Source organism: Thamnophis sirtalis, unplaced genomic scaffold, assembly GCF_051295495.1.
Source record: "Thamnophis sirtalis isolate CommonGarterSnake01/CBP01778 unplaced genomic scaffold, rThaSir2_p1.2 scaffold_1, whole genome shotgun sequence".
Classification (NCBI taxonomy): Eukaryota; Metazoa; Chordata; class Lepidosauria; order Squamata; family Natricidae; genus Thamnophis; species Thamnophis sirtalis.
In genome coordinates this window covers 121,615,283-121,636,467 of record NW_028261381.1, presented here as the reverse complement: position 1 = coordinate 121,636,467, position 21,185 = coordinate 121,615,283, and the positions used below count along the sequence as shown (strand labels likewise).

General features: G+C 37.3%; 1 protein-coding gene across 2 annotated transcripts in view; it reads left to right on the top strand.

The window, feature by feature from the left end:
* The window catches only part of PRKD1 (protein kinase D1), a 111,501-nt gene extending 95,111 nt beyond the window's left edge, over positions 1 to 16,390 (top strand). For both annotated transcript variants that reach the window (XM_087723226.1, XM_087723228.1), the window contains exons 10-19: positions 272 to 349; positions 2,409 to 2,688; positions 3,461 to 3,513; positions 5,667 to 5,739; positions 7,032 to 7,138; positions 9,072 to 9,233; positions 10,045 to 10,143; positions 11,159 to 11,426; positions 14,856 to 14,941; positions 15,867 to 16,390. In XM_087723226.1, coding sequence (XP_087579352.1) covers positions 272 to 349; positions 2,409 to 2,688; positions 3,461 to 3,513; positions 5,667 to 5,739; positions 7,032 to 7,138; positions 9,072 to 9,233; positions 10,045 to 10,143; positions 11,159 to 11,426; positions 14,856 to 14,941; positions 15,867 to 16,085 — 1,425 coding nt within the window. In that variant the 3' untranslated portion in view covers positions 16,086 to 16,390. The remainder of the gene's footprint in view (positions 1 to 271; positions 350 to 2,408; positions 2,689 to 3,460; positions 3,514 to 5,666; positions 5,740 to 7,031; positions 7,139 to 9,071; positions 9,234 to 10,044; positions 10,144 to 11,158; positions 11,427 to 14,855; positions 14,942 to 15,866) is intronic.
* Positions 16,391 to 21,185: the final 4,795 nt, after the last annotated feature.

Genomic DNA, 21,185 nt, shown 5'->3' with positions numbered 1-21,185 from the left:
TGACACATTACTTTTAGGCAATATAATATTATATATTATATAATATATTATGTTTTATATTGTATTATATTGTATTGTATTATATTGTATTGTATTGTATTATATCATATCATATTACATTACATTACATTACATTAATTATATATTATGTATATTAACTGCAACCACTTAATTTGTCTAAATCCACGTCATTGCATTATTTTATTTTATTTCATTATAGCTCCATTCTTTACTAGTAATTAAAGTATTTGAATTTTTTATTTCCGTACAGAGGAAACGGCACTATTGGAGATTGGATAGCAAATGCATCACTTTGTTTCAAAATGAAACTGAAAGCAAATATTACAAGGTAAAAATGGGTTCACTTTTAAGGCGAAGTTTAATTCCATACTTATTTGGACTTGGATGCTGCCTGACTTCAATTGGCTCTGGATGGGCACAACATTAAAAAATATATATATAATTAAAAAATCCAGCCATAACAATAATGAGAGTTGTCCTCTGAAGAAGGTTATCTCATTGCTAGGAGTGGGGAGGGTCCTTGTCTCTTTCACATGCTAATGTCTAGGAAACAAACTTGGCTTAGTTTTCCCAGTGATTTGGGAGAATCCGACTTCAGCTCCAGTTTAAATCTGAGCAAACAAGAATAATGTTTTTAATATACTTAGCATGGAAATTGTGGGTTTCCAAACCTTGAATTAAACTTGATCTTACCAAGTTTCTCCAATGTTTCTAGTTAGCCTGTGCAAATTATCTGATGAGCTTTCACTGATGAATTAAACATTCCTCTGGATCTGCTTCTCAAAGCCATGGAGCAGCTGCTGCTGCTTTGAAAGCTCAGAATAACTGCTTCCAGGTCCTCCTGAGATCTTTTGGACATGCATTTGCATGCCCAGAAGACATTTCCAGTGGGGTAGTTAGCAAATCAACTCATCAAATGATTTGTAAAAACCTAATGTCTAATACATCACTATTGATGCCAATATTTATCATTTAATTACTATACATAATTATAATATTTAAATCGGCAGATGCCATGCAAAATGTAGGAGGTAATATTTAAACCTAACCTTTCCCTGAGCTTTTTTTTTTAAATTGGGGTTTCTAAGAATAAAGAAAGCTGTCTGCAATTATCTTTTCAGTTATTCTAATATTAACCATGATTTTGGCTAAAAGGACTATCTGGATTCTAGCAGAATATTTGTGAGTGAGGGAGATGGGTGGTTTTAAAATGTGATAAATAAATAAATGAATAAAGTTAAAAAAAACTTTAGTGATTTGTAGATTGTTAGGAACAAGGTGTGTGTGTGTGTGTGTGTGTGTCTAGGATTGAGCTGTTTCTATTTAGAACAAGGTTTTGCAAACTGTGAGGTATATCTCTCACATGGAGGTATAGACCATGTCGAGAAGAAGTGTGAAGAATCTCTTTATTTGTCCATTGTTAGAATAAATCTATGGGGTTGGATGGTCTAGCGCAGTGTTTTTCAACCTTTTTTGTGCAAAGGCACACTTTTTTCATGAAAAAAATCATGAGGCACACCACCATTAGAAAATGTTAAAAAAATTTAACTGTGCCTATATTGACTATATATAAAGTAATTTTCCCACGGCACACCTTACACTATGTCACGGCACACTAGTGTGCCGCGGCACAGTGGTTGAAAAACACTGGTCTAGCGGTTAAGATGCTAGCTTGTTGTCAGTTCAAGATCCAGGTACCACAGGACAGGATGATTACCTGTTCTTGCCCCAGCTCCTGTAGTTTGAAAACATGCAAATGAAAATAGATAATTGGTTGCCAGCTTAGTTGGAAAATAACAGTGTACCCGAATACTGAGCTGTGCTCTCAGCATATAGACATGCTGGCCAGGTGACCACAGAAATGTCTTCTGACAACATTGGCTCCCTCGGCTAGGAAATGGAGATGAGTACTACCCCTTAGAGTTGGACACAATGGACAAGGGAAACATTTACCTTTTATCTTAACATAAATCTACCTTTACCAAAGTTTCATTGTATTGTTTTCATTGATCATTTGTGTTGACTGTGTAATTGAATTTTTAAAGGAAGAGTGACATTAAGATTAAGGGGAGCGATCATGGCAAAAAGTTTAGGAACCCCTGATTTTAGAAGTTAGTTTGCTAAGAAGAAGATAAGTTTAAGCTCTTGGTTCTCAAAGTTTAACCCTATAAAGAACATTTAGCTTCCTCCCCAGGTGGAATACCAAGATGTAAGGACCAGAAAATTACAGAAGAGATAGAACTTCATGAGCTGAGAACTGGAGTTCTTAAAAGTTGGGAACAAATCAGTATTTATATATATAAAGTAAGCAGAACACCAGTCCTGCAAAGAATAAACAAACTTTGGAAAAGAAGTCTTGGAATAACATGAATAACTGTTCTTCACAGGAAATTCCATTGTCTGAAGTACTATCCCTGGAACCTGCAAAAAATTTCAGTTTTTTATCACAAGAAGCAAATCCCCACTGCTTTGAAATAACTACAGCTAATGTGATTTATTATGTTGGGGAAAACATTGAAAACCTACCAAGTCTTTCAGTTAATAACAGTGTTCTCACAAATGGTTGTGGCCCAGATGTTGCAAGAATGTGGGAAATGGCAATCCAGCATGCCCTGATGCCTGTCAATCCTAAAGGAGCATCTACTGGTTCAGGACCAAGTTTACACAGTAAGTCTGAGATCTCTGACCCCTATTCATTTATAACACGGAAACATCCCAGACCAATTAAAGGCTCAGTTGCCATCTCCACATCATTGAAGCGACTTATATCAACAACAGACATTTATTAGAAACAGTTTGTTAGATAGTGAACTAATGCTTAAACAGGATAGTAGATACATGAGTGCAAAGAATGAAATGAAATTCTGCATTTTTACCCCAGAACTTAGGTCCATACCAGTAGAGTGGTGTGGTAGCCTAGATGTGGAACTCTCGTCTTACAATCAGTAGGCTGTAAGTTTGATCCCAGGTAGAGACAGGTATTTCTCTCTCAGGGCACAATGAGAATATATATGCTGAACAAAACTCCACATTGGCAACAGGAAGGGTATCTGGCCATTAAACACTCTACTTGTTCCATTCAGTTGCCCAGACTCCACCCCACAAGGGATTATGGGGGTCATTAAAGATGTTGTTGTTGTTGATGACTTAGATCCATACCAGTAGGCAGGGATTCAAGTCAGTGTGCTATCAGATAAGTACAGTCAGGCAAAATTTAAATATATTTTCATTACAATTCAATTCTAATTTAATTTGGTTACATCGAAGTGATATATTATTCCTTACTCCTATTCCTGTTTTTTCTTTGCATGTGGCAAGTTCTCACGAATGCATGTATGACTACCTGCTATTTAGTTTACAGTACAGTACAGTTCTTTTACAGTATCCTTTTATTTGATATTATATGTTACAAAATAACAATTGGGTTTTTTCTTTCTAGGAAATATATCCATAAGTATTTCTGTATCCAATTGTGAAGTCCAAGAGAATGTGGTAATTCACTAGTTACTTCCATATTTTATTGCGGCAGTATGATCCCCCCCCCATTCTTTACTTGCATTTAAGTATAGTTAAACAAATGAAGACATTCTCAGTTCAAATCTAATTCCATTCACGGCACTATAGAAGACATTAAATGAATCTAATAAGAGAAAGTTCCTTCCTTAAATGGACATTTTCCCTGTTGTTACTATACCTGCCTTCCTGCTGCATAGCAACCTCCTTGCCTGGGTTCTAGATTTCATTTCCATGTTGGTTCCTCTTGTAGACTTACACATTTGGAGGACTTTAATCTGCTTTCTCTAGGTGTGAGATCTTATGCAGCTCAGGAGTTCATGGCTACTATCATAGTCATAGGCTATGTTTCCAAGGGAGCTTGGAGTGTCTGTTGCACAGTGCATTTGAGACCTTGATTGACACTTTGAACAGGAGGGCTGAGACCTTACATAGGACTGAACCTTTGTAACCTTTTCTCTCTTGTGGATCCTATCATTCTCCATGTTTTATAGAGGAACTGAGCAAGATAAAATGGGAGAAGTCCTAGAACATTGTTCGGGCCCAACAAGGGATGAACTCATCTGAACATGGGTTACAGATGCTATTATGGCCTACTTTATAGTAATAAGAACAGTGAAGCATCAGTACTTCTCTGCTGTTATTGAACTTGCAGATAGTATTTTAGATAACACATATCATCCTTGGTAGAGGGACTGCAGAAATACCCCAGCAGAGCCATGTAGCAGAATTTGTTTAGAGTCTATTGGATAAAGTCAAATTCATTTGAGCTGGACACTAGTCTTGTTCTATGTTCAAAGGAGATGCCTGGAGCAAAGTCTTGCCTTGTTATCTGGTCAGCCTGATAAGTGGGCAGGGTCTTTATGACTGTAAACATGGCCACTTGCTCTTTAGTCATTCCCTCCTGACTAATTAAAGCTGCTCAGGGGATGTCATGTGAATGGGTTCTAGTGGTGAGAGTTTTTCCTTGGGTTGTTTCTCTGCCTCTTGACGAATTAATTCACCCTTTCCTCAAGTAACCATTGCTGGATCTCACTATACTAGACAAAAAAAAATTTGTCCAGTATCTAACCTCCCCTTACAGGGAAGATAGCAAATAGCAGCTTCAAAGGATCCTAAGTGAAGTGAATTTTCTGGACCCTTTTTGGTTAGGATTCAGCCTTGGGCATGACATGGAAACAGCATGTTGTACTTTTGGATGATATCTTTTGGAAGCAAGATGGGTCTTGTGCATCCATCTGTGTCCTGCTTCACCTCTCAGAGGCCTTTGATACCATCACCCATGGTATTTTTCAGCACCAGCTCTGGGGATTGGGCAGCATCTTACTGTACTGGTTCTTCTCCTTTCTCTTGATATCAGTCAGTGGTGATTGAGGGCCGGGGGGGGGGGAGGGAGAAAGATCCCTTAGCCACAAGATGGTGAACCTATGGCACATGTGCCACAGGTGGCACTGTGGGCATGTGTATCATCGCCAGCTGCTCTTCCGGGTTCTAGCACTGACTGGTGAAGAGCTGCTCTCTTCTGGATTCTAATGAAGACCAGCTAGTCGGCACGTATGCATGCGCCAGAACCCAGAAGAACAGCTGTTGATGACATGCATGTGCACCAGCCAGCTGATCGCTTCCGAGTTCCCACACTCCAGTGCATGCACGCACTCGGTGCCGAAAAGATTAACCATCACTGCCTTAGCCTCTACCTTGAAGGGTGCTGCAGGATTCAGTGCAATCTCTGCACCAATTCAACATCTATGTGAAGCCACTGGGTGAACACATATCTCCCAAGTACCTTTTCCATAAGCAATTATACCCATATCCTTTAACTGTTTATCATAGGGCTTGATTTCTAGAATTTTCACCACCACAGTAACTTCCTTTGAACTTATTTCCAATTTTCAGTGTCTTTTTTTTAAACTGGGTGATACCCAGGACTGGGTTTAGAACACCAACAGATTGGATTAGGGCAGTGTAGAGTGAAACAATAGAACCTCCTTGACCAAAATTGATTTAAACCGCCTTTGCCAACATTTAGGATACTGCCCTTTGTGCAGAATTCAGTGGCATGTTTGTATGCTATTTGCTTTAATTTAAGTTTTAAGAAATTAATTCAAGTTGCAAAACATTTGTATCCACAGGATATCAGTACAGTATATCAAATATTTCCAGATGAAGTTTTAGGATCTGGACAGTTTGGAATTGTTTATGGGGGTAAGACTCTTTAGCTATACATTGGGGAAATGAAATGAAATGTAAATGCAGGATTTCTAGTAATTTAAAATTTATTTATGTTATATAAATAGGAAGTTATTCAAAAGGTAATTGCATGGAAAACAAAAGGCAGTATACTTATTTCATCATTTTCAACAAGTGGCACAATGTTTTATAATTTGAGACATACTGTTCATGATTATCTGAAAGCACTTTGTGATATTTTCTTTTGCATTTGCATTTTTTGAATTTGAATTCTGAGAAATTTACTCCCCCGTGAGTATTACTGTGCTGCTTTTTTAAAAGGAAAAACTTGCTCAGGCTGCTGAACAAAATTCGGAACCAAACTGGCTTCACTTGAGAGTTGGCTTCATATTCATCCAGTTCTTTTTCTATAATAACTTGTGGGAAACATGTTGCACATATTGGAGTATGACTAGTGGCACTTTCTTTCAAATGCCTGGTCTGTTTGCATGGCAAAATTATGGACTATATTATTTTTTAGTTCTTAGACAAGTTTCATAATTTCTTGACATTTTACAAAATGTCAAGAAACTACATAACAGAGGTTCATTTGCAAACTCTGCTTCTACAAAATGTAGAAGTAGTTTGCAAATGAAGCTCTGTTATGTAGTTTGGATAGATTCGTAGCCCTTTGCTCTTGCAAATATGTATAAAATATTATGTAGAGCAAGAAAAAGAGAATGGCACATAACTTTTCTTCTTATCCTATTCTCTCTCTCTCTCTCTCTCTCTCTCTCTCTCTCTCTCTCTCTCTCTCTCTCTCTCATGTGTTTGTTTGTGTGTGTGTGTGTGTGTGTGTGTGTGAGTGAGTGAGAGAGAGAGAGAGAGAGAGAGAGAGAGAGAGAATAGAAATAGAAATAGAAATAGAAAGAAATAGATAAATAAAAAAGAATGAGTTTCTCCTTTGGACATAGGCAGAATCAGATAACATCTTATGTTCAGAATTATCTACAGTCTTAGTAACAGTACTGTACTGTTTTTGCCCTATCAGAAGTGTTTAAAAAGGATTAAATGTGAAGGAAATTTATTGCCTTTTGTCTTTATATTTGATGTGGAAAATGTAGTTGAGAGTAATGGGTATTGTAATCCTAGAATATGCCAGGGTTTCTAGTTGGGGAAACCTGCCTTGGGTTAACCGTTAATTGGATGACAAAAATTCCCATTATAAAAGGCAAAACTTACATTTTATTAAAAGAAAAAGGTGAATTTTAAGAAGGTACTGCTTCTTAGACCTGATCATGTTAATTGGCATATTTTTCATCAAACAGGAAAACATCGGAAAACAGGAAGAGATGTAGCAATTAAAATCATTGACAAACTGAGATTTCCAACTAAGCAAGAAAGCCAGCTTCGTAATGAGGTTGCAATTTTACAGGTATCTTTTATTTAATTACCAATTATATCCTGTATGTATTTAATTTAGAGCAGGGCAATAAAACTTACTGAGAAAGGCTCCAGCAGAAGAAATCTGTGGAACCAATTTTTACACTGAATCAACAGATAAACTTCTCAAGTAAGGTCTCTTTTTAGATAATTTCTAATCTGTTTTAAATACAGCAAATTGGAAATCAAAATGACCGGTATTTATAGTTGTTAATATACATCGGTAAGATAACATATGACAATTATAATTCATATAATTCATACACACACACACACACACACACAGACAGACAGACACAGAGATTATAAAAACACACACACACACAAATATAGGTGTTTGGTTATTTGGGTTTTCTCCCACGTAAAATTGGAGGTGTCTTAGCGACGTTTCGACGAAGTCTCATTTGTCATCTTCAGGCTTCGTGCTTCCAGGAGCAATGTGAGATCTCAGGTGTTTCTTCCTTTTAACTGCCAGTCGGGGTTTGAGCTGATTGGGTGGGAGCTTGGCTGTGTTCTGATTGGGTGGAGGTGTGTTCTGATTGGTTGGGGGTTTGTGTTTCATGTAAGGATAGGAGGGGGTTTAAAGTGGCTAATGGTGCAGTTGCTTCTGGCTTCTGGTCTTTCTGAGTGTATATTAAGGTTCTGTAACAATGTAAAGTTAACCCATATCAGTCATTTAGAAAAAGGGAGAGGCTTGTAGTATATTTTTTTTGGGGGGGGAGGAGTGTGTGTCTTTGTGTGAGAGAGAGAGAGAGGGAGGAGGGAGGGAAAGAGAAAGAAGAATGAATTTTCCTTTGAACACAGGCAGATGACAACTTCTGTTCAGAATTATCTGCAGTTTTAGCAGCAGTGTTTACAGCAAGAAAGCCTTCCTGTGTCTGGATGTGAACACTAAATTTAAATGGGGCAGTACAGTATACATGGTTTTACAGTGAAATGCTAATGGCATTGGTCCGTGATGGTGAACCTGTGGCATGCGGAGCCCATCCAGCTCAGCTCACCACGCATGTGTGTGTGCCTCCCATTGGCCAGCTGACTTTTGGGACTCTGCCATGCATATGGAAGATGCGCATGCATGCATGTGGGGTGGGGGTCACATGTGCATATGGGGGGTTGTGTGCGCATATGCAGGTGGTGGGGGAACACAGGGGATGTGGTGTACCCCCGCATCCCATTTTTGGTTTTAGGAAGCTTCAGGGAGGCCTGCTAGGTCCAAAACAGGGCACGGGGGTGTCTTCTACATGCATGGGGCAGCGTGTGGAGTTATGCGCATGTGCAAGGGTGGAGGAACCACAGGGTGTTGTGCATACATGCATGGGGTGCAATGTATTATGGCTGTGGCACGCACATTTGAGAGATTTCGGCACACGAGGACAAAAAGGTTAGCAATCACTGGCAAAGGTTTTACATCCTTGATGCTAAAGACAAGCTCTTTTTTAAAATGTTAATAAATCAGAGACACTACTCAGGGCAGATTCATAGAATTATGATGTAACCATCATAAATGTGAGGCAGTTTCCAAGCATTCAAATTTTGAACATATAACCATGGGGATGCTGCGGTGGTCGTAAATTTGAAAAACCGTTGCAAGTCACTTTTTTCAATGCTTGTAACTTTGAATGGTCGCAAAATGAACTGTTGTAAGTCAAGGACCTGTAGTTTGATTAGAACAAAGTAGACCAGTTCCCTATCTAGAGAAAAAATTTAATGTGTCAGACCAAATTTTTGACAAGTTCTAAGCAGGTCTGTTATCCTGGGTACTTAATCAGCACAGTATATCATTCCTAATGTATTTTCTGCCTTGTTACACTTACGCTGGTGCCAAAGGACTTGAAAAATGAATGGCTGCACAATAACATAATATTTCCTTGTCATTGCATGGAGACAAATTGGCTCATTTATATAGTGTTTATCTTTTATTATAGAATCTGCATCACCTGGGGGTTGTAAATCTGGAGTGCATGTTTGAGACACCAGAAAGAGTGTTTGTTGTTATGGAGAAGCTCCATGGAGATATGTTGGAGATGATTTTGTCAAGTGAAAAAGGAAGGTTGCCAGAGAGGATAACCAAATTTTTAATTACACAGGTAAGAAGAGTCTATTAGGATAGACATCAAATATACTTCATTTTGTGTGAGATTCAATTCTATAAATTAAATACATTTTCAAAAATTCTTTATGTATGAAAGAAGCCATTTGGAAAAATGAAGCTACAAGCCAATTTTGGCTTGTTTGGTTTGTAATGTTTTCAGATCTTAATTGCCCTGTCCTATTTCTACATGAGTTTGCAGTTTCTCTTTAAAAAAAAGTCTACAAGGATATTTCATGTGCGTTTCTCCTAATTTACACATTTTGTAGGCATTTTTGCATCATCGACACATTTTTTTACAAGCAGTTTTCCTTTATAGTATTTCATCAGTATACATATTTTTGTTTAGAAAATTGCTGTGCAAAACTCTTAAGAAGTGTGAATACCAAAAATGACTGTGGCATTATTCATGTATTGATTCAGAAGGTGTGAATTGGTAATTGGATATTAAAATGCAAACTGAACAAATTCTCCAGTGCAATTCAGGTTAAGCAAAGAAATTGTTAAAACTGCTTTTTCCTGAATTAGTATGACAGTATGTACTGGCCAATGTTTTTGTAGAGTCGGTGATAACAATAGAGTATTTGTGACATTTTATGGAAACTTAATACTATGTTCCTCTCATTTTGTAAGTTATTGTTCCAATTTGGAATGGGATCATAAAAATAAAATCTTTAAAATCAGTTCAAATCAATCACCAACTTTGTGTTTGTTGATGTTATATCACAATTCTAGGAATGCATTAATATGTAAAATAAATATTGAATGGCTTTTCTATGTTGCAACACAGTTGATTTGTTTCTTTACAGATTCTTGTTGCTTTGAGGCATCTTCATTTTAAAAACATTGTTCATTGCGATCTCAAGCCAGAGAATGTATTGCTAGCATCAGCTGACCCTTTTCCACAGGCAAGTCAGAATATTTTTCTTTGCAGGAATATAGCTCAATCATTTATTAAAACAAAGCACGTTACTGAAAGTGATTTATAGGATTAATCGCTTTTCAATGAAATATGAAATTATTTTTTTAGAAAATAACCAAAGGAAACATGTTTTATTTTCTTGAAGCTGAGCTCCTCAGAGTATGATTTAATTATTTGTTCTAATAATGCTTTCCATGACTGTAGTTCCTTAACACAAATATGGAATCAGTAAAATTTATCACTTTACACCTCTATAAATTGCAAAATGTGAATCAATGCATCTTGATTTTAATATGAATTATATGGATGTAGATTAAATTATATGTGAGAACCCACATGATATATATAAGTTAGTTAGCTATCATGGGGAATTATGGCATTATCATTGCCTCTAATAATATAAGCTTTAAGTTATGTGAAGATGAGTTCCAGATTGTAACTTACGTGTCTGGAACGGTATAGGGTTTCCTGCCTAGGCAGGAGGTTGGACTAGAAGACCTCCAAGGTCCCTTCCAACTCTGCTATTGTATTGTATATAACATCAACATCTGCCTGTCCCAGATCCTTGGGAAGTACTTGATAGGTGGATAAAAATGTCAAATCCAGTCTGAACATCTGGCTGTGTGAAGAACCACAATGAACCATACTAATATCACTCTTTTTTGAATTTATCAAAGATATAAGGATTTTAGCTCTCAACTATTTTTGTCCATTATCAAATTGACATCATACCAAATCTACCCCTTTTCTCCAGTAGGTGAGAGTATCTCCGGGATACTCTCATAAATCTCCGGGAGAGTCCTCCGGGATTGGGCGGCCTATAAATTTAATAAATGAAATGAAATAAAATCTTTTACAACAAACGGGTGTGATGCATGTGGAAAAGAGGGAGCAGTTATCAGGATATCAATTATTCCATTGTATAGGTAAAAAGTAATTTATCTGATATTGGATATAGCTCTACTTCATAAAAGTTGTCTCATCAATTTTGTATCAAATAGGTGAAGCTTTGTGATTTTGGTTTTGCCCGGATTATTGGAGAGAAGTCATTCAGACGTTCACTTGTGGGTACACCAGCATATCTTGCTCCTGAAGTTCTGAGAAATAAAGGATACAACAGATCACTTGATATGTGGTCTGTTGGTGTCATTATCTATGTTAGCCTCAGTGGTACTTTTCCATTCAATGAAGATGAGGATATTCATGATCAAATCCAGAACGCTGCTTTTATGTATCCACCTAATCCTTGGAAGGAAATCTCTCATGAAGGTATTTATTTACTTACTTTTTTATTTTTTTATTTATTGTACTTACATTTCTATTAATTAAATTCATTTTCCTTTTCATAAATGTTATCATATATTCCATAGATGATTTCCAACAATAGATATTATATATCTATCATCTAATAATAAGAATCTATAATTGTCCACAATCAAATCCAAAGTTTAAAAAGATATCGTTATAAAATTAAAGAGAATATTGTTACTGACATTCAGTTTATTATTCTGTGATTTTATAAATATTTTAAATAGAAAGTGGGTAAGTTATTTTCTTTTTATCAAAAATCAAAAGAAAACATTCAAGAAGTTACTTGACTACAGATTTCCTCCTTTTGTGTACCTGGAGACAGAGTGCCTCTAGAGCACAGGTGTCCCACTTGGAGTGTCACATTGGTGTCATGTGACGTTTCATGACTTTTCCCCATTCACGGAGCTGGGGTGGGCGTGGCCTGCATGTGACGCATTTGACACCCTTGCTCTAGAGTGAGACTTTATGATATACAACTAATTATCCTTTTAATGGAACTAATAGGGTCCTATGCTGCTGTACTCCCACTTAGCTTTATTAGTGAAAATATTTAGTTATGGCTCATTGAAATACATCAATTTATTAGAGTAGCATTGTGCAGCACTTCTGATTTGCTTCACAAAAATTGTTTCTGTGAGCCCTGGAACACAAAAAGGACATGTCTGCAATGCCTTAAAGCAGTTAACTTTTTCCTGCTCTCCAAAGAACTTTTGGAGACTGAATCTCCAAACATACCAGTGAACATTGAATTACTGCCAACATCACAAAGACGTTGACCAGATATGGAATCCTTCCATGTTTGAATCTCTCTGTATGTACATTAAGTCCGTACATCCTCAGAGACACACTACAGTATGTATCAGCTGGATAGCTTCTTCTAGTAATGTAGAATAGGAACATGGAGACATTTGGAAAGTGTCCTTGATGTCCAGCTTTTAAAAACTAACTTATATATGTTCTTATTATGCTGGAAATTAACATTGAGCTCATTAGGATCTACTTTTCCTGTGATTAGTACCATGCTTAGGCTTATAATTCATGGTTTCTGTGTGACATGTTAAGCCAGCTCTCTACATGTTAAGCTAGGAATTTCAGAAAGTACATGTGGGAATTAGCAATTACTGATAGCAATAATAATAACACTTAAATTTATATGCCATTTCATAGCACTTTACAGCACTCTCTAAGGCATTTATAAAGTCAGCATATTGCCCCCAACAATCTGGGTCTTCATTTTACCTCAGAAGGATGGAAGGCTGAGTTAACCTTGCGCAGGTCAGGATCGAACTTCTGGAAGTGAGCAGAGTTAGCCCGCATACTGCATTCAAACCATTATGCCACCAATTGCCTGTCAGTTGACAAAAGGCTATAGAAAGTAGTAAAATAGAATGATGCAATTTAATAATTTCAATGAACAAAAATTGGCTAATAAAACAACATACATTTTCCATGTATAGGATGTTTCTTATTTGTTGCAGTCTCATTCTTTTAGCTGTCAATACTCTTGATCTGGCTTCTGAATAATTCTGAAAAAATTCTGAAAGCTTATACTATAAAAAAAGAATGATGGTAGACACATATCCCTGGGCATTTTATGACATTGTTTAATGAGACTCTTACAATAATGTAATAGTCCTGATAAATAGTGTATTACCGTATTTTTCGGAGTGTAAGACACACCAAGGTTTTGAAGAGGCAAATTTAAAAAAAAGTTTTTGCACTCTGCAAATCTCCCAAAAAGGCCATTTTTTTTGCGAAAATGGGCCAGTTTTCTTTTTTAAAAAGGGCATGAATAGCCCTCAGGAGACTTGTAGAGTATTCCAGGGGGGCGGAAAAATGAGCAAAAAATGGCTCATTTCTTGTAAAAATAAAGGGCATTAGGAAGCTTTATAGAATGTTCCTGATGACTATTACATGCAGAGGGGGCCAGTTCTCATGGGACTAGCCAGCCCCACAACTGAGTAGTCTTCCATGCCCTCCCCCACAAAGCTGCATACCCAGATTTTGACCCCTTTGCAAAAAACTAAGAGATTGGGGCTTTCCTTCCTTGTAGACCATTTCCTTCCACAAAGCAGGCCAGAAAAGGGTCTCTTCCTAGACCATGCCAATCAAAATTGTTTGACTGATGGGTTCTGCATCATACCTTCCCTGCCTGATTGAATGACAACAGGCTGATGAGATAAGGCAAGGCCAATTCTGTAGGTAACTTGTTTCTATGTCATATAGTGCTTTATAGGTGATGCCAACATCTTGAAGTAGGCCCAGAAGCAAATTGGTACCCAGTGCAGTTCATGGAGCAAGAGTGTTATATATTATCTTCTTTGCCCCTCACTATAGACCACATTCTGCACCAACTGAAGCTTCCAGATACTTTGGGAGAGTATCTAAAGAGTATCTAAATTTCTAAAGTGGAAGCTTAATATAAAACATCAGACAAATTATGCTAAAGACACATTTTTAATTTACTTTTTGCGAATAGCAAATCATGTTTAACCAAGAAAAAAAATAAATTGAAGAATACATGGACGTGCACGTTTTACAGCCAGAACTAAGTGTTCATAGGAACAATACATTACAAGCCACCTTCATATATTTCCTGATATAAAGAGGAACCATGTAATGATTCGAGAGAATTTCTACGCCCCTGGAAGTGATTGGTATCTGCTGTTTTAGCTGAAATGGTTATGTGTTGAGAGTGGATATCTGGAGAAGAATACTTAATATATGAAAGTTCTTTCCTTTGAACCAAATCTACACCATGCATGGAAGTAAGATACATTTAACTCTGCTAATAACACTTTCGTTTTATAATATTTTATCATATGAGTAACCAATGAAGTCTATTGGACGTTTTCCAGTTGTAATTGTCCTCCCACCAAAAAACACTGCAACATTGATTTAGGAGAATGCAGCAGCTAGAGAATAAGTTTTTTTAAAGCCCTATGTTGAATTACAGTATCATATTCTATATATAAAATCATCTTCTGAAATCTCCTTATTTGGTACAAATGCTAGCATAATCACATTGATTTGTCTATAGAGAATAGATATATCAGCCCACAAGAGGACCATATTTAACTTTTTACCACTGTAGTTTTCCAGCCAAATAGCTTGTCTGGCAATGAAAACTGCAGAGAGAAAAGCCAAAACAAGAAGTTGGATATTATATGTTAAGGTCCTGCCCATTAGGCTGTTGAATCAAAATGTCAAAATAAGACTGATATGATTGCCTCCTTTCTGTTCAATTGAACTTCTCTTCTCAATACATTTAAGCTGCAGCTTTTGGTCAGAATGGATGACAAAAACTGAATTATTAGTTTGGCCTTCCTGTTTTGACTTGGTTAGAGAATGGTGTCCTCTGAAATTGTATTCTCTCTCTCTCTCTAGCTATAGATCTCATAAATAATTTGTTGCAAGTTAAAATGAGAAAACGTTACAGTGTGGACAAGACATTAAGCCACCCCTGGCTGCAGGTAATGCTACAAATGTCATGCCTTTTACCTCTTTTTTATTGTAGTTAGGATAACAGTTTACCACAATTGCTACAGATTTGAGCACAATTACCTGGACATGTGAAAAACAAGTCACTGGTTTAAATGCTAATACCCTCATGTACAGGCTGGTTCAGTATATATAGCTTTCCAGAGTCCAAGTTTAATTCTAATTGAATTGTCTACAGTGTTGCTTGGGTGACAAGAAGTTACGATGCACCCCATACTTTACATGCAGAATATCCTGGGTTCAGACAGGGGTGGGCTTCAAAAATTTCAGCCATGGGTTCTCTGCCTGGTTGCTGGGTGGGTGTGACCATGGTGGGTGTGGCCTAGTCAGCCTGCTGCACCAAAGTGGAGGGGGTGGGCTTTTTCACCTTCCCTGGGCTCTGGAAGCTTTCCTCGAGCTTCTAGGAGGGCAAAAACTGCCTCCCCCGGGCTCTGGAGGCCTTCCGAGAGGCCCGTTTCCCCCCTCCTTGAGGCTCCATGAGGGCCCTGAAGGTTCAGGCAGGGATGGGATTTGGAGTTTCTCCAAACTGGCCATAAGGTTAGGTATGGGTTCTCCCGAACCTGGGTGAACCCATAGCAGCCCACCCCTGGGTTCAGAACTGCCAGAATCCTGGAACACTCTTGCCATTTAGTTACACCGTCTTTCCCCAAATTGGCATCTCTTATATTTGGATTTCAAATCCCATATCCAAGACCTAGGAATCCTGGAACATAGATTAAACTGAAATAGTTGAACTAATGGTCCATCTGCATATTGAGATGAATCTATATATGAACATTTAAAAAGTAAGGTTTTTTTTCATACCCTCTATTGCTAGAATATGAAGTGTTTACGATATTGTTTATATGCTCAGTGGGTTTTTTGAATATTAATTAAAATTACTATTTCGTTTTACAGGATTACCAAGCCTGGCTAGATTTGCGGGAACTTGAATGCAAAATAGGCAAGCGTTATATCACCCATGAAAGTGACGATTCCCGGTGGGAACAATTTGCAGGAGACAATAGTTTGCAGTATCCAGCACACCTTATGAGTCAAAGCCCTAACCACAATGAAAATCCTGAACCAGAAGAAGCAGAGTTGAAAGCCCTCAGTGAGCGTGTCAGCATCCTTTGAATCACAATCTGTCAAAACACTGTGGAATTTCCCCCTCAAAACAGGCTTATGTTTTTTTGCTTCTCTGTATACTTCAGAACTACTTCCGATAATATTTGAAGTTCTTTTTATTGTTGCTTGATGATGCAGGATGTGATTGCTGCCCTTTCAGAGAATCTATAGACCACTGAAACAATAGTTGTATAACAAGAAAGGACACTCATACATATCCCTTGGCCATCTTGTAATTAAAATAAGGACCTGAGTCTGTCAACCCTTTCATCAGATTTTTTTTACATCAGATTAAAGGAAAGAAATGTGAGAAATTGTTGGCACAGCACTAGATTATTTATTCTCTTCAAAATAATCACAAAGCAATGTTGTGGTTCTGAAGATAATTAGAATAGGTATATTATTCTAACCTAATCAATTTTGAAATGACCTACAATGCTTTTTTTCATAAAACCAGCTTTAGCAATCAGCTAATTGTCTTTTCAATGAAGGTATTGACAAACCATGGTTGAGATTCAGTGACCAATAATAGGGTTGTGTCTTTGGTATAAATGAATTTGCCAAGATCAATGACAGTCACTTTTAGTTAGTTAGTTATTTAGTTAGTTATTTCCAGGGGAATGAGAGTAGGAGGTAGAATACATCTACTGTATGTTTAATTCATTTTACTTTCAGGTTGTAGAACTTGCATACCAGGATAAAAGGCTCAGTAGCAGATGTCATTGACAGAAGAAAACGCTGATTGAGATGTAATGCTTATATCGAGAAGAAGTGACCTTACAATCCCAGAACAAAATCCATTTTTAAGCTATGCAAAGGTGCTCTCAGCATACCAACCCAAGCAATTTACTATTCCATTAGTAATACTTCAAAGCTAACTTTTTATAATACATCTCCACTTCCTTTGAATAATAGTTGCTAGACCTTATTTAATGGTAAATCTGTTACTTGTTTTTAAAATGTATTTATAAATACTGCCCATCTGTGCCCGCAAACCACCCAGCAAAACAAAAGGACAAAAAGATTCTTCTTTGCAACAAGCAGAAGATCAGCAAACTGCAGCTATTAATGGACCTTGCAAAGTTGGCAGAGAAGGAAGCAACAAGAATTGTCTAAGGAAGGAGTGTTAGGAGCAAGTTGGTACAGAAATGACCCCCTTTTGTATATTTACAACTCTTGCCTCTAATTCAATTTGTGCCTTAAAATCTGTGCTGACTCCTGGTGACCATCTGGGCTAGTCTTTAGTTTTCTTGGCAGGTTTTTGGAAGTGGTTTGCCCTTACCTTGTCCCTAGGCTGAGACAAATTGACTGGTCCAAAGTCACTTGAAAAACTTTGTGCCTAAGGTGAGCCTAAAACTCACTGTCGCCCAATTTATAGGCTGGTGTTACTGCCCCAGATTGGCTCAAAGAATTAATAGAGTTAATTCCAAAGCAGTTCACAGAAGAAGGCAATGTATAATCTCATCACAGCTTCTTTATGTATTAAAGGAAACACTTCATATTATGCTTGTAAACAATCTGGAAATGTGATATTGATTCAGGAGCAGTGCTCTATATTCATTCTAAAGGGCACAAGGAATGCATTGCAGTATTTTAAGGAGTTATATTTAAGGCATAAATAGCCAGTTTGGTGTAGTGGTAAAGCCACCAGAAAGAAACAAATCAGAAGGGCATGGCTTATTGTCCTTCCTTAGGCACAAAACCAGCTGTGCAACTTTCTGACAGCTGTTACATCTTAGCCCTAGGAAGAGGCAAAGGCAAATTACTTCCAAAAATATTCTTGACAAAAATATTGTCAAGAAGACTGCAGGAACTAACGGGGTGTTCATGAATAATAAAAAACTGACTTGAACAAACCAAAATAACAGTAAATAAGACATGAACAATTATCAACAGATAAGATGTTCCCAAAGAAACTCAGTGGCGTGCAAAAGTTTAGTGCCCCTAAATGTATCCTGAATTATCTACATTTTCACATGCTAAGAAAGCTGCCTAGGGTGGTTGAACATAGACAAATACTGTGAATTTGGATCTTCAGAAAGAGAACAATACCATTCAAAAGACAAACTACAGTGTTTTAATTCCAAAATGAGAAAGGTCCGATAGAAGTGGATTCTATCTTCTAAATATTTTCTTCGTTATTCTAAATAATGAAGAAAAGGTATTTGGTGAAAGACAATAAGTTTTTATTTTGCCAAGTTTTGTTCCTAACACTGAAAGTAACTTTAAGGGCTCAGCCTTGGAAAATATTAAGCACAGGCAATTTACAATGAATTTTTTTTGTGGTAGTATTTTGGAATTTTCTATAACTATTTTAAAAATGTATAAAATTATACTATGAAATAGCATTCAATAGTTTATGATTATAGGATGATATTATTTGTAACCCATGATGCTTACATATCTGCAGACCTTTGTGTCCTCAGAACATCAGACCAAAGAAGTAAACACATAATATATTCATACCTTGAGCAAGGAATATAATGTAAATGTAAAATATCTTTTCTTCTGAGCAGTTGTATTTCCATTCATATTTCTTGGTTGTCATACAATGTAATAAAATTAAGATTCTTGTGGCACCATCCCAGGGGCTACAAGACTGAAGCTCCACTCTCACCTCATAAAACTATCGAAGTCAAAAACGAAGAAAATAGCACCACACAATCAAGCACCAATTTAATGAAATTATTAAAAAGTATTCTGAAACAGAATCATAGGCAACTTGAAAAAGAAAATCCCTACTCATTGAATTAAATTTTTAGAACACTACAACTCCATCTACTACTACTGTCATTGTCATAGCTCTCTGCCACTAACAGCAAGTTGACAGGCCCTAGTCCAGTGATGGCTTCCTACCGGTTCAGACTGGTTCAACTGAACTGGTAGTGGTTTGGCGGCCTGGATCGCTGGAACTGGTAGCGACCCAGGCCTGCTATGCCCCCAAACTGGTTCTACCAGCAACACTGTAGGCACTGGCATCTTGTTTTTGGCTTCTGTGCATGCACAGAAGCATTTTTATAGTATTGCGCATGCGCATGCGCACGCAGCACACATCAAGCGCACTGAACTCTGCCGACCACAAGTGAACCAGCAGTAGTAGGTGCCAGAACCTACCCCTTCCCTAGTCCCTGCGATGAAGATACTGCAATAAAGTGTCAGATGTAAAGCCACTTTCTTGGACTGATCTACTTTCTAGTACTGAGACATCCATACCCCAAATTTCCAATGAGAAGAAGACATTGTGGAGATTGCTGTGCCAGTATACCATGTATATCAGTAGTGCAACAGTTCCCATGGACTGCCTTGCCTGGGTGTGAAAGCACATCCTCTTATAATCCCAAGAAAGAGCCACTCAAGTTCAATAAGCTGGTATCCCACCCATAGTTGCAGTCCAAGCCAGGTCCATGACCGAGACACTTTCTACCATTCTAAGCCATCCCCTCCAAAGCAACATTGCAAGCTGCAGAAAACACATGTGATCTGCAGGCTTACATATAAGATGCCTGCTGAAAGAAAGAAATTGGAGTAGAACTGAGTTCATAGGTTGCTTTCATTGGTGAAATTTCTTTCTGTGAGTCCCCGAATTGTGAAATTCTGGAGTATCTTCTGAGGTAACCAATGATGTTAAGGTAAGACTGACTTGACATAATTCCTCCTCTTTGCCAGTAAGAATCACCATTGGCTTAGAATCTCTTCTGTGAATGAAAAGGGTTCTTTTGTACATTACAAACCATTTCAGGATACAAGCTGCTAAGTTTACCTGCTGACACTGTTGTGAAACTGTAAAGGAAAATGCACAGCATGCTTCCTTGAGCTCAGAAGATACATGTTTCTATCATAGCTGGGAAGAAATACAGTAGGCAACTTGGTGCCCTGTAGATGTTTTGGACTTCTAATTTCCTTCATCCCCAGGCATTACTTCCAATGTTGAAACAGCATCAGCTGCCTTTTCTCTCACTCAGATAGAAAAACCATTATCTAGAACTCCTATGATAAAAGTAAGTTCTAGGGTGGTTTAAGCCTCGCTTCTATTTTATTTTCATCAAAGAATTTTAAGCTACTTTATTTCTTCTCAGAGAAAGATACCTTTTGAACTGGGCAGTCCAGTCAAAAAACAATTCATGTTCAATATCCTTGCAAATATTTTCAAAACAAATCAGCTATGCTTTGTTGTGTCTAAATGATGTGGAATATAAAGAAAACATAAAGCCAACTGAAAAACCAACAACTTCCTCGGATGTGTCACAAACTGTCTCATTATCTTCTATTGTATTGTTTTCATTTAAAATTCTTTTAATCACAGAAAGCCAACTGAATCATTGCTCTGCACAAACACACATACACACAAACAATAATGGTCTAGGAGAGAACTTGCTTTTGAACATGTGTCAAAATTGGATATACAGGCAAGAAAACAGCACAAATGTGGCTTTTGTATAGCTGAATTTTTCGCAATTATTATAATTAAGTTAAATTTGCACTGACAATAGCAGGATACATGAAATCTGCAAAGTATTTAACTTTCATTGTATTTTAAAACTTACCAATCCTGTTTGTTGTTGGAAGTTATACCTAGAGATTAAAACTGATAGAAAAGAGGGTCCAAATTAGTATAATCTTTCAAAAGGCTGCATTTTGAATGAGATGTTTGCTTTCCAACTCAGAAGTCAGATCATATTTCATGGCCAAAGCTTGCTTTGAATTACACCCTTGAAAGTGCAACAGAAGGAGTTGGCAAGGGTAGAGGAAATGAGGTGACTATTGTGCTGAAATGAATATGTTGTTATTTGTGTGTTTGAGTTATGTAGCCTGGCTTTTTTTAGAAATAGAAAAGGGTGTGTTAAAAACAAATATATACATGGAATGTCTATATGAAACTGGAGTCCTGTAGCCACAGTATGGCTCGTTAATCCAGTTTCAATCTAAATATGCACTTGTTCTTTTTTTAAAAAAAAAAAACCTTTGGGTCTAAGTGTTGCAGGCTGCAGATCATCTTACAGTATGTTTTTTATTTGCTACACTTGAGATTTCCCATCATGGAATTCCATGCTTTCCCATTGCTTTAATCACTGCCTTCTTGTTTCACTCTTTCTTCAGGCACCAGCTGTC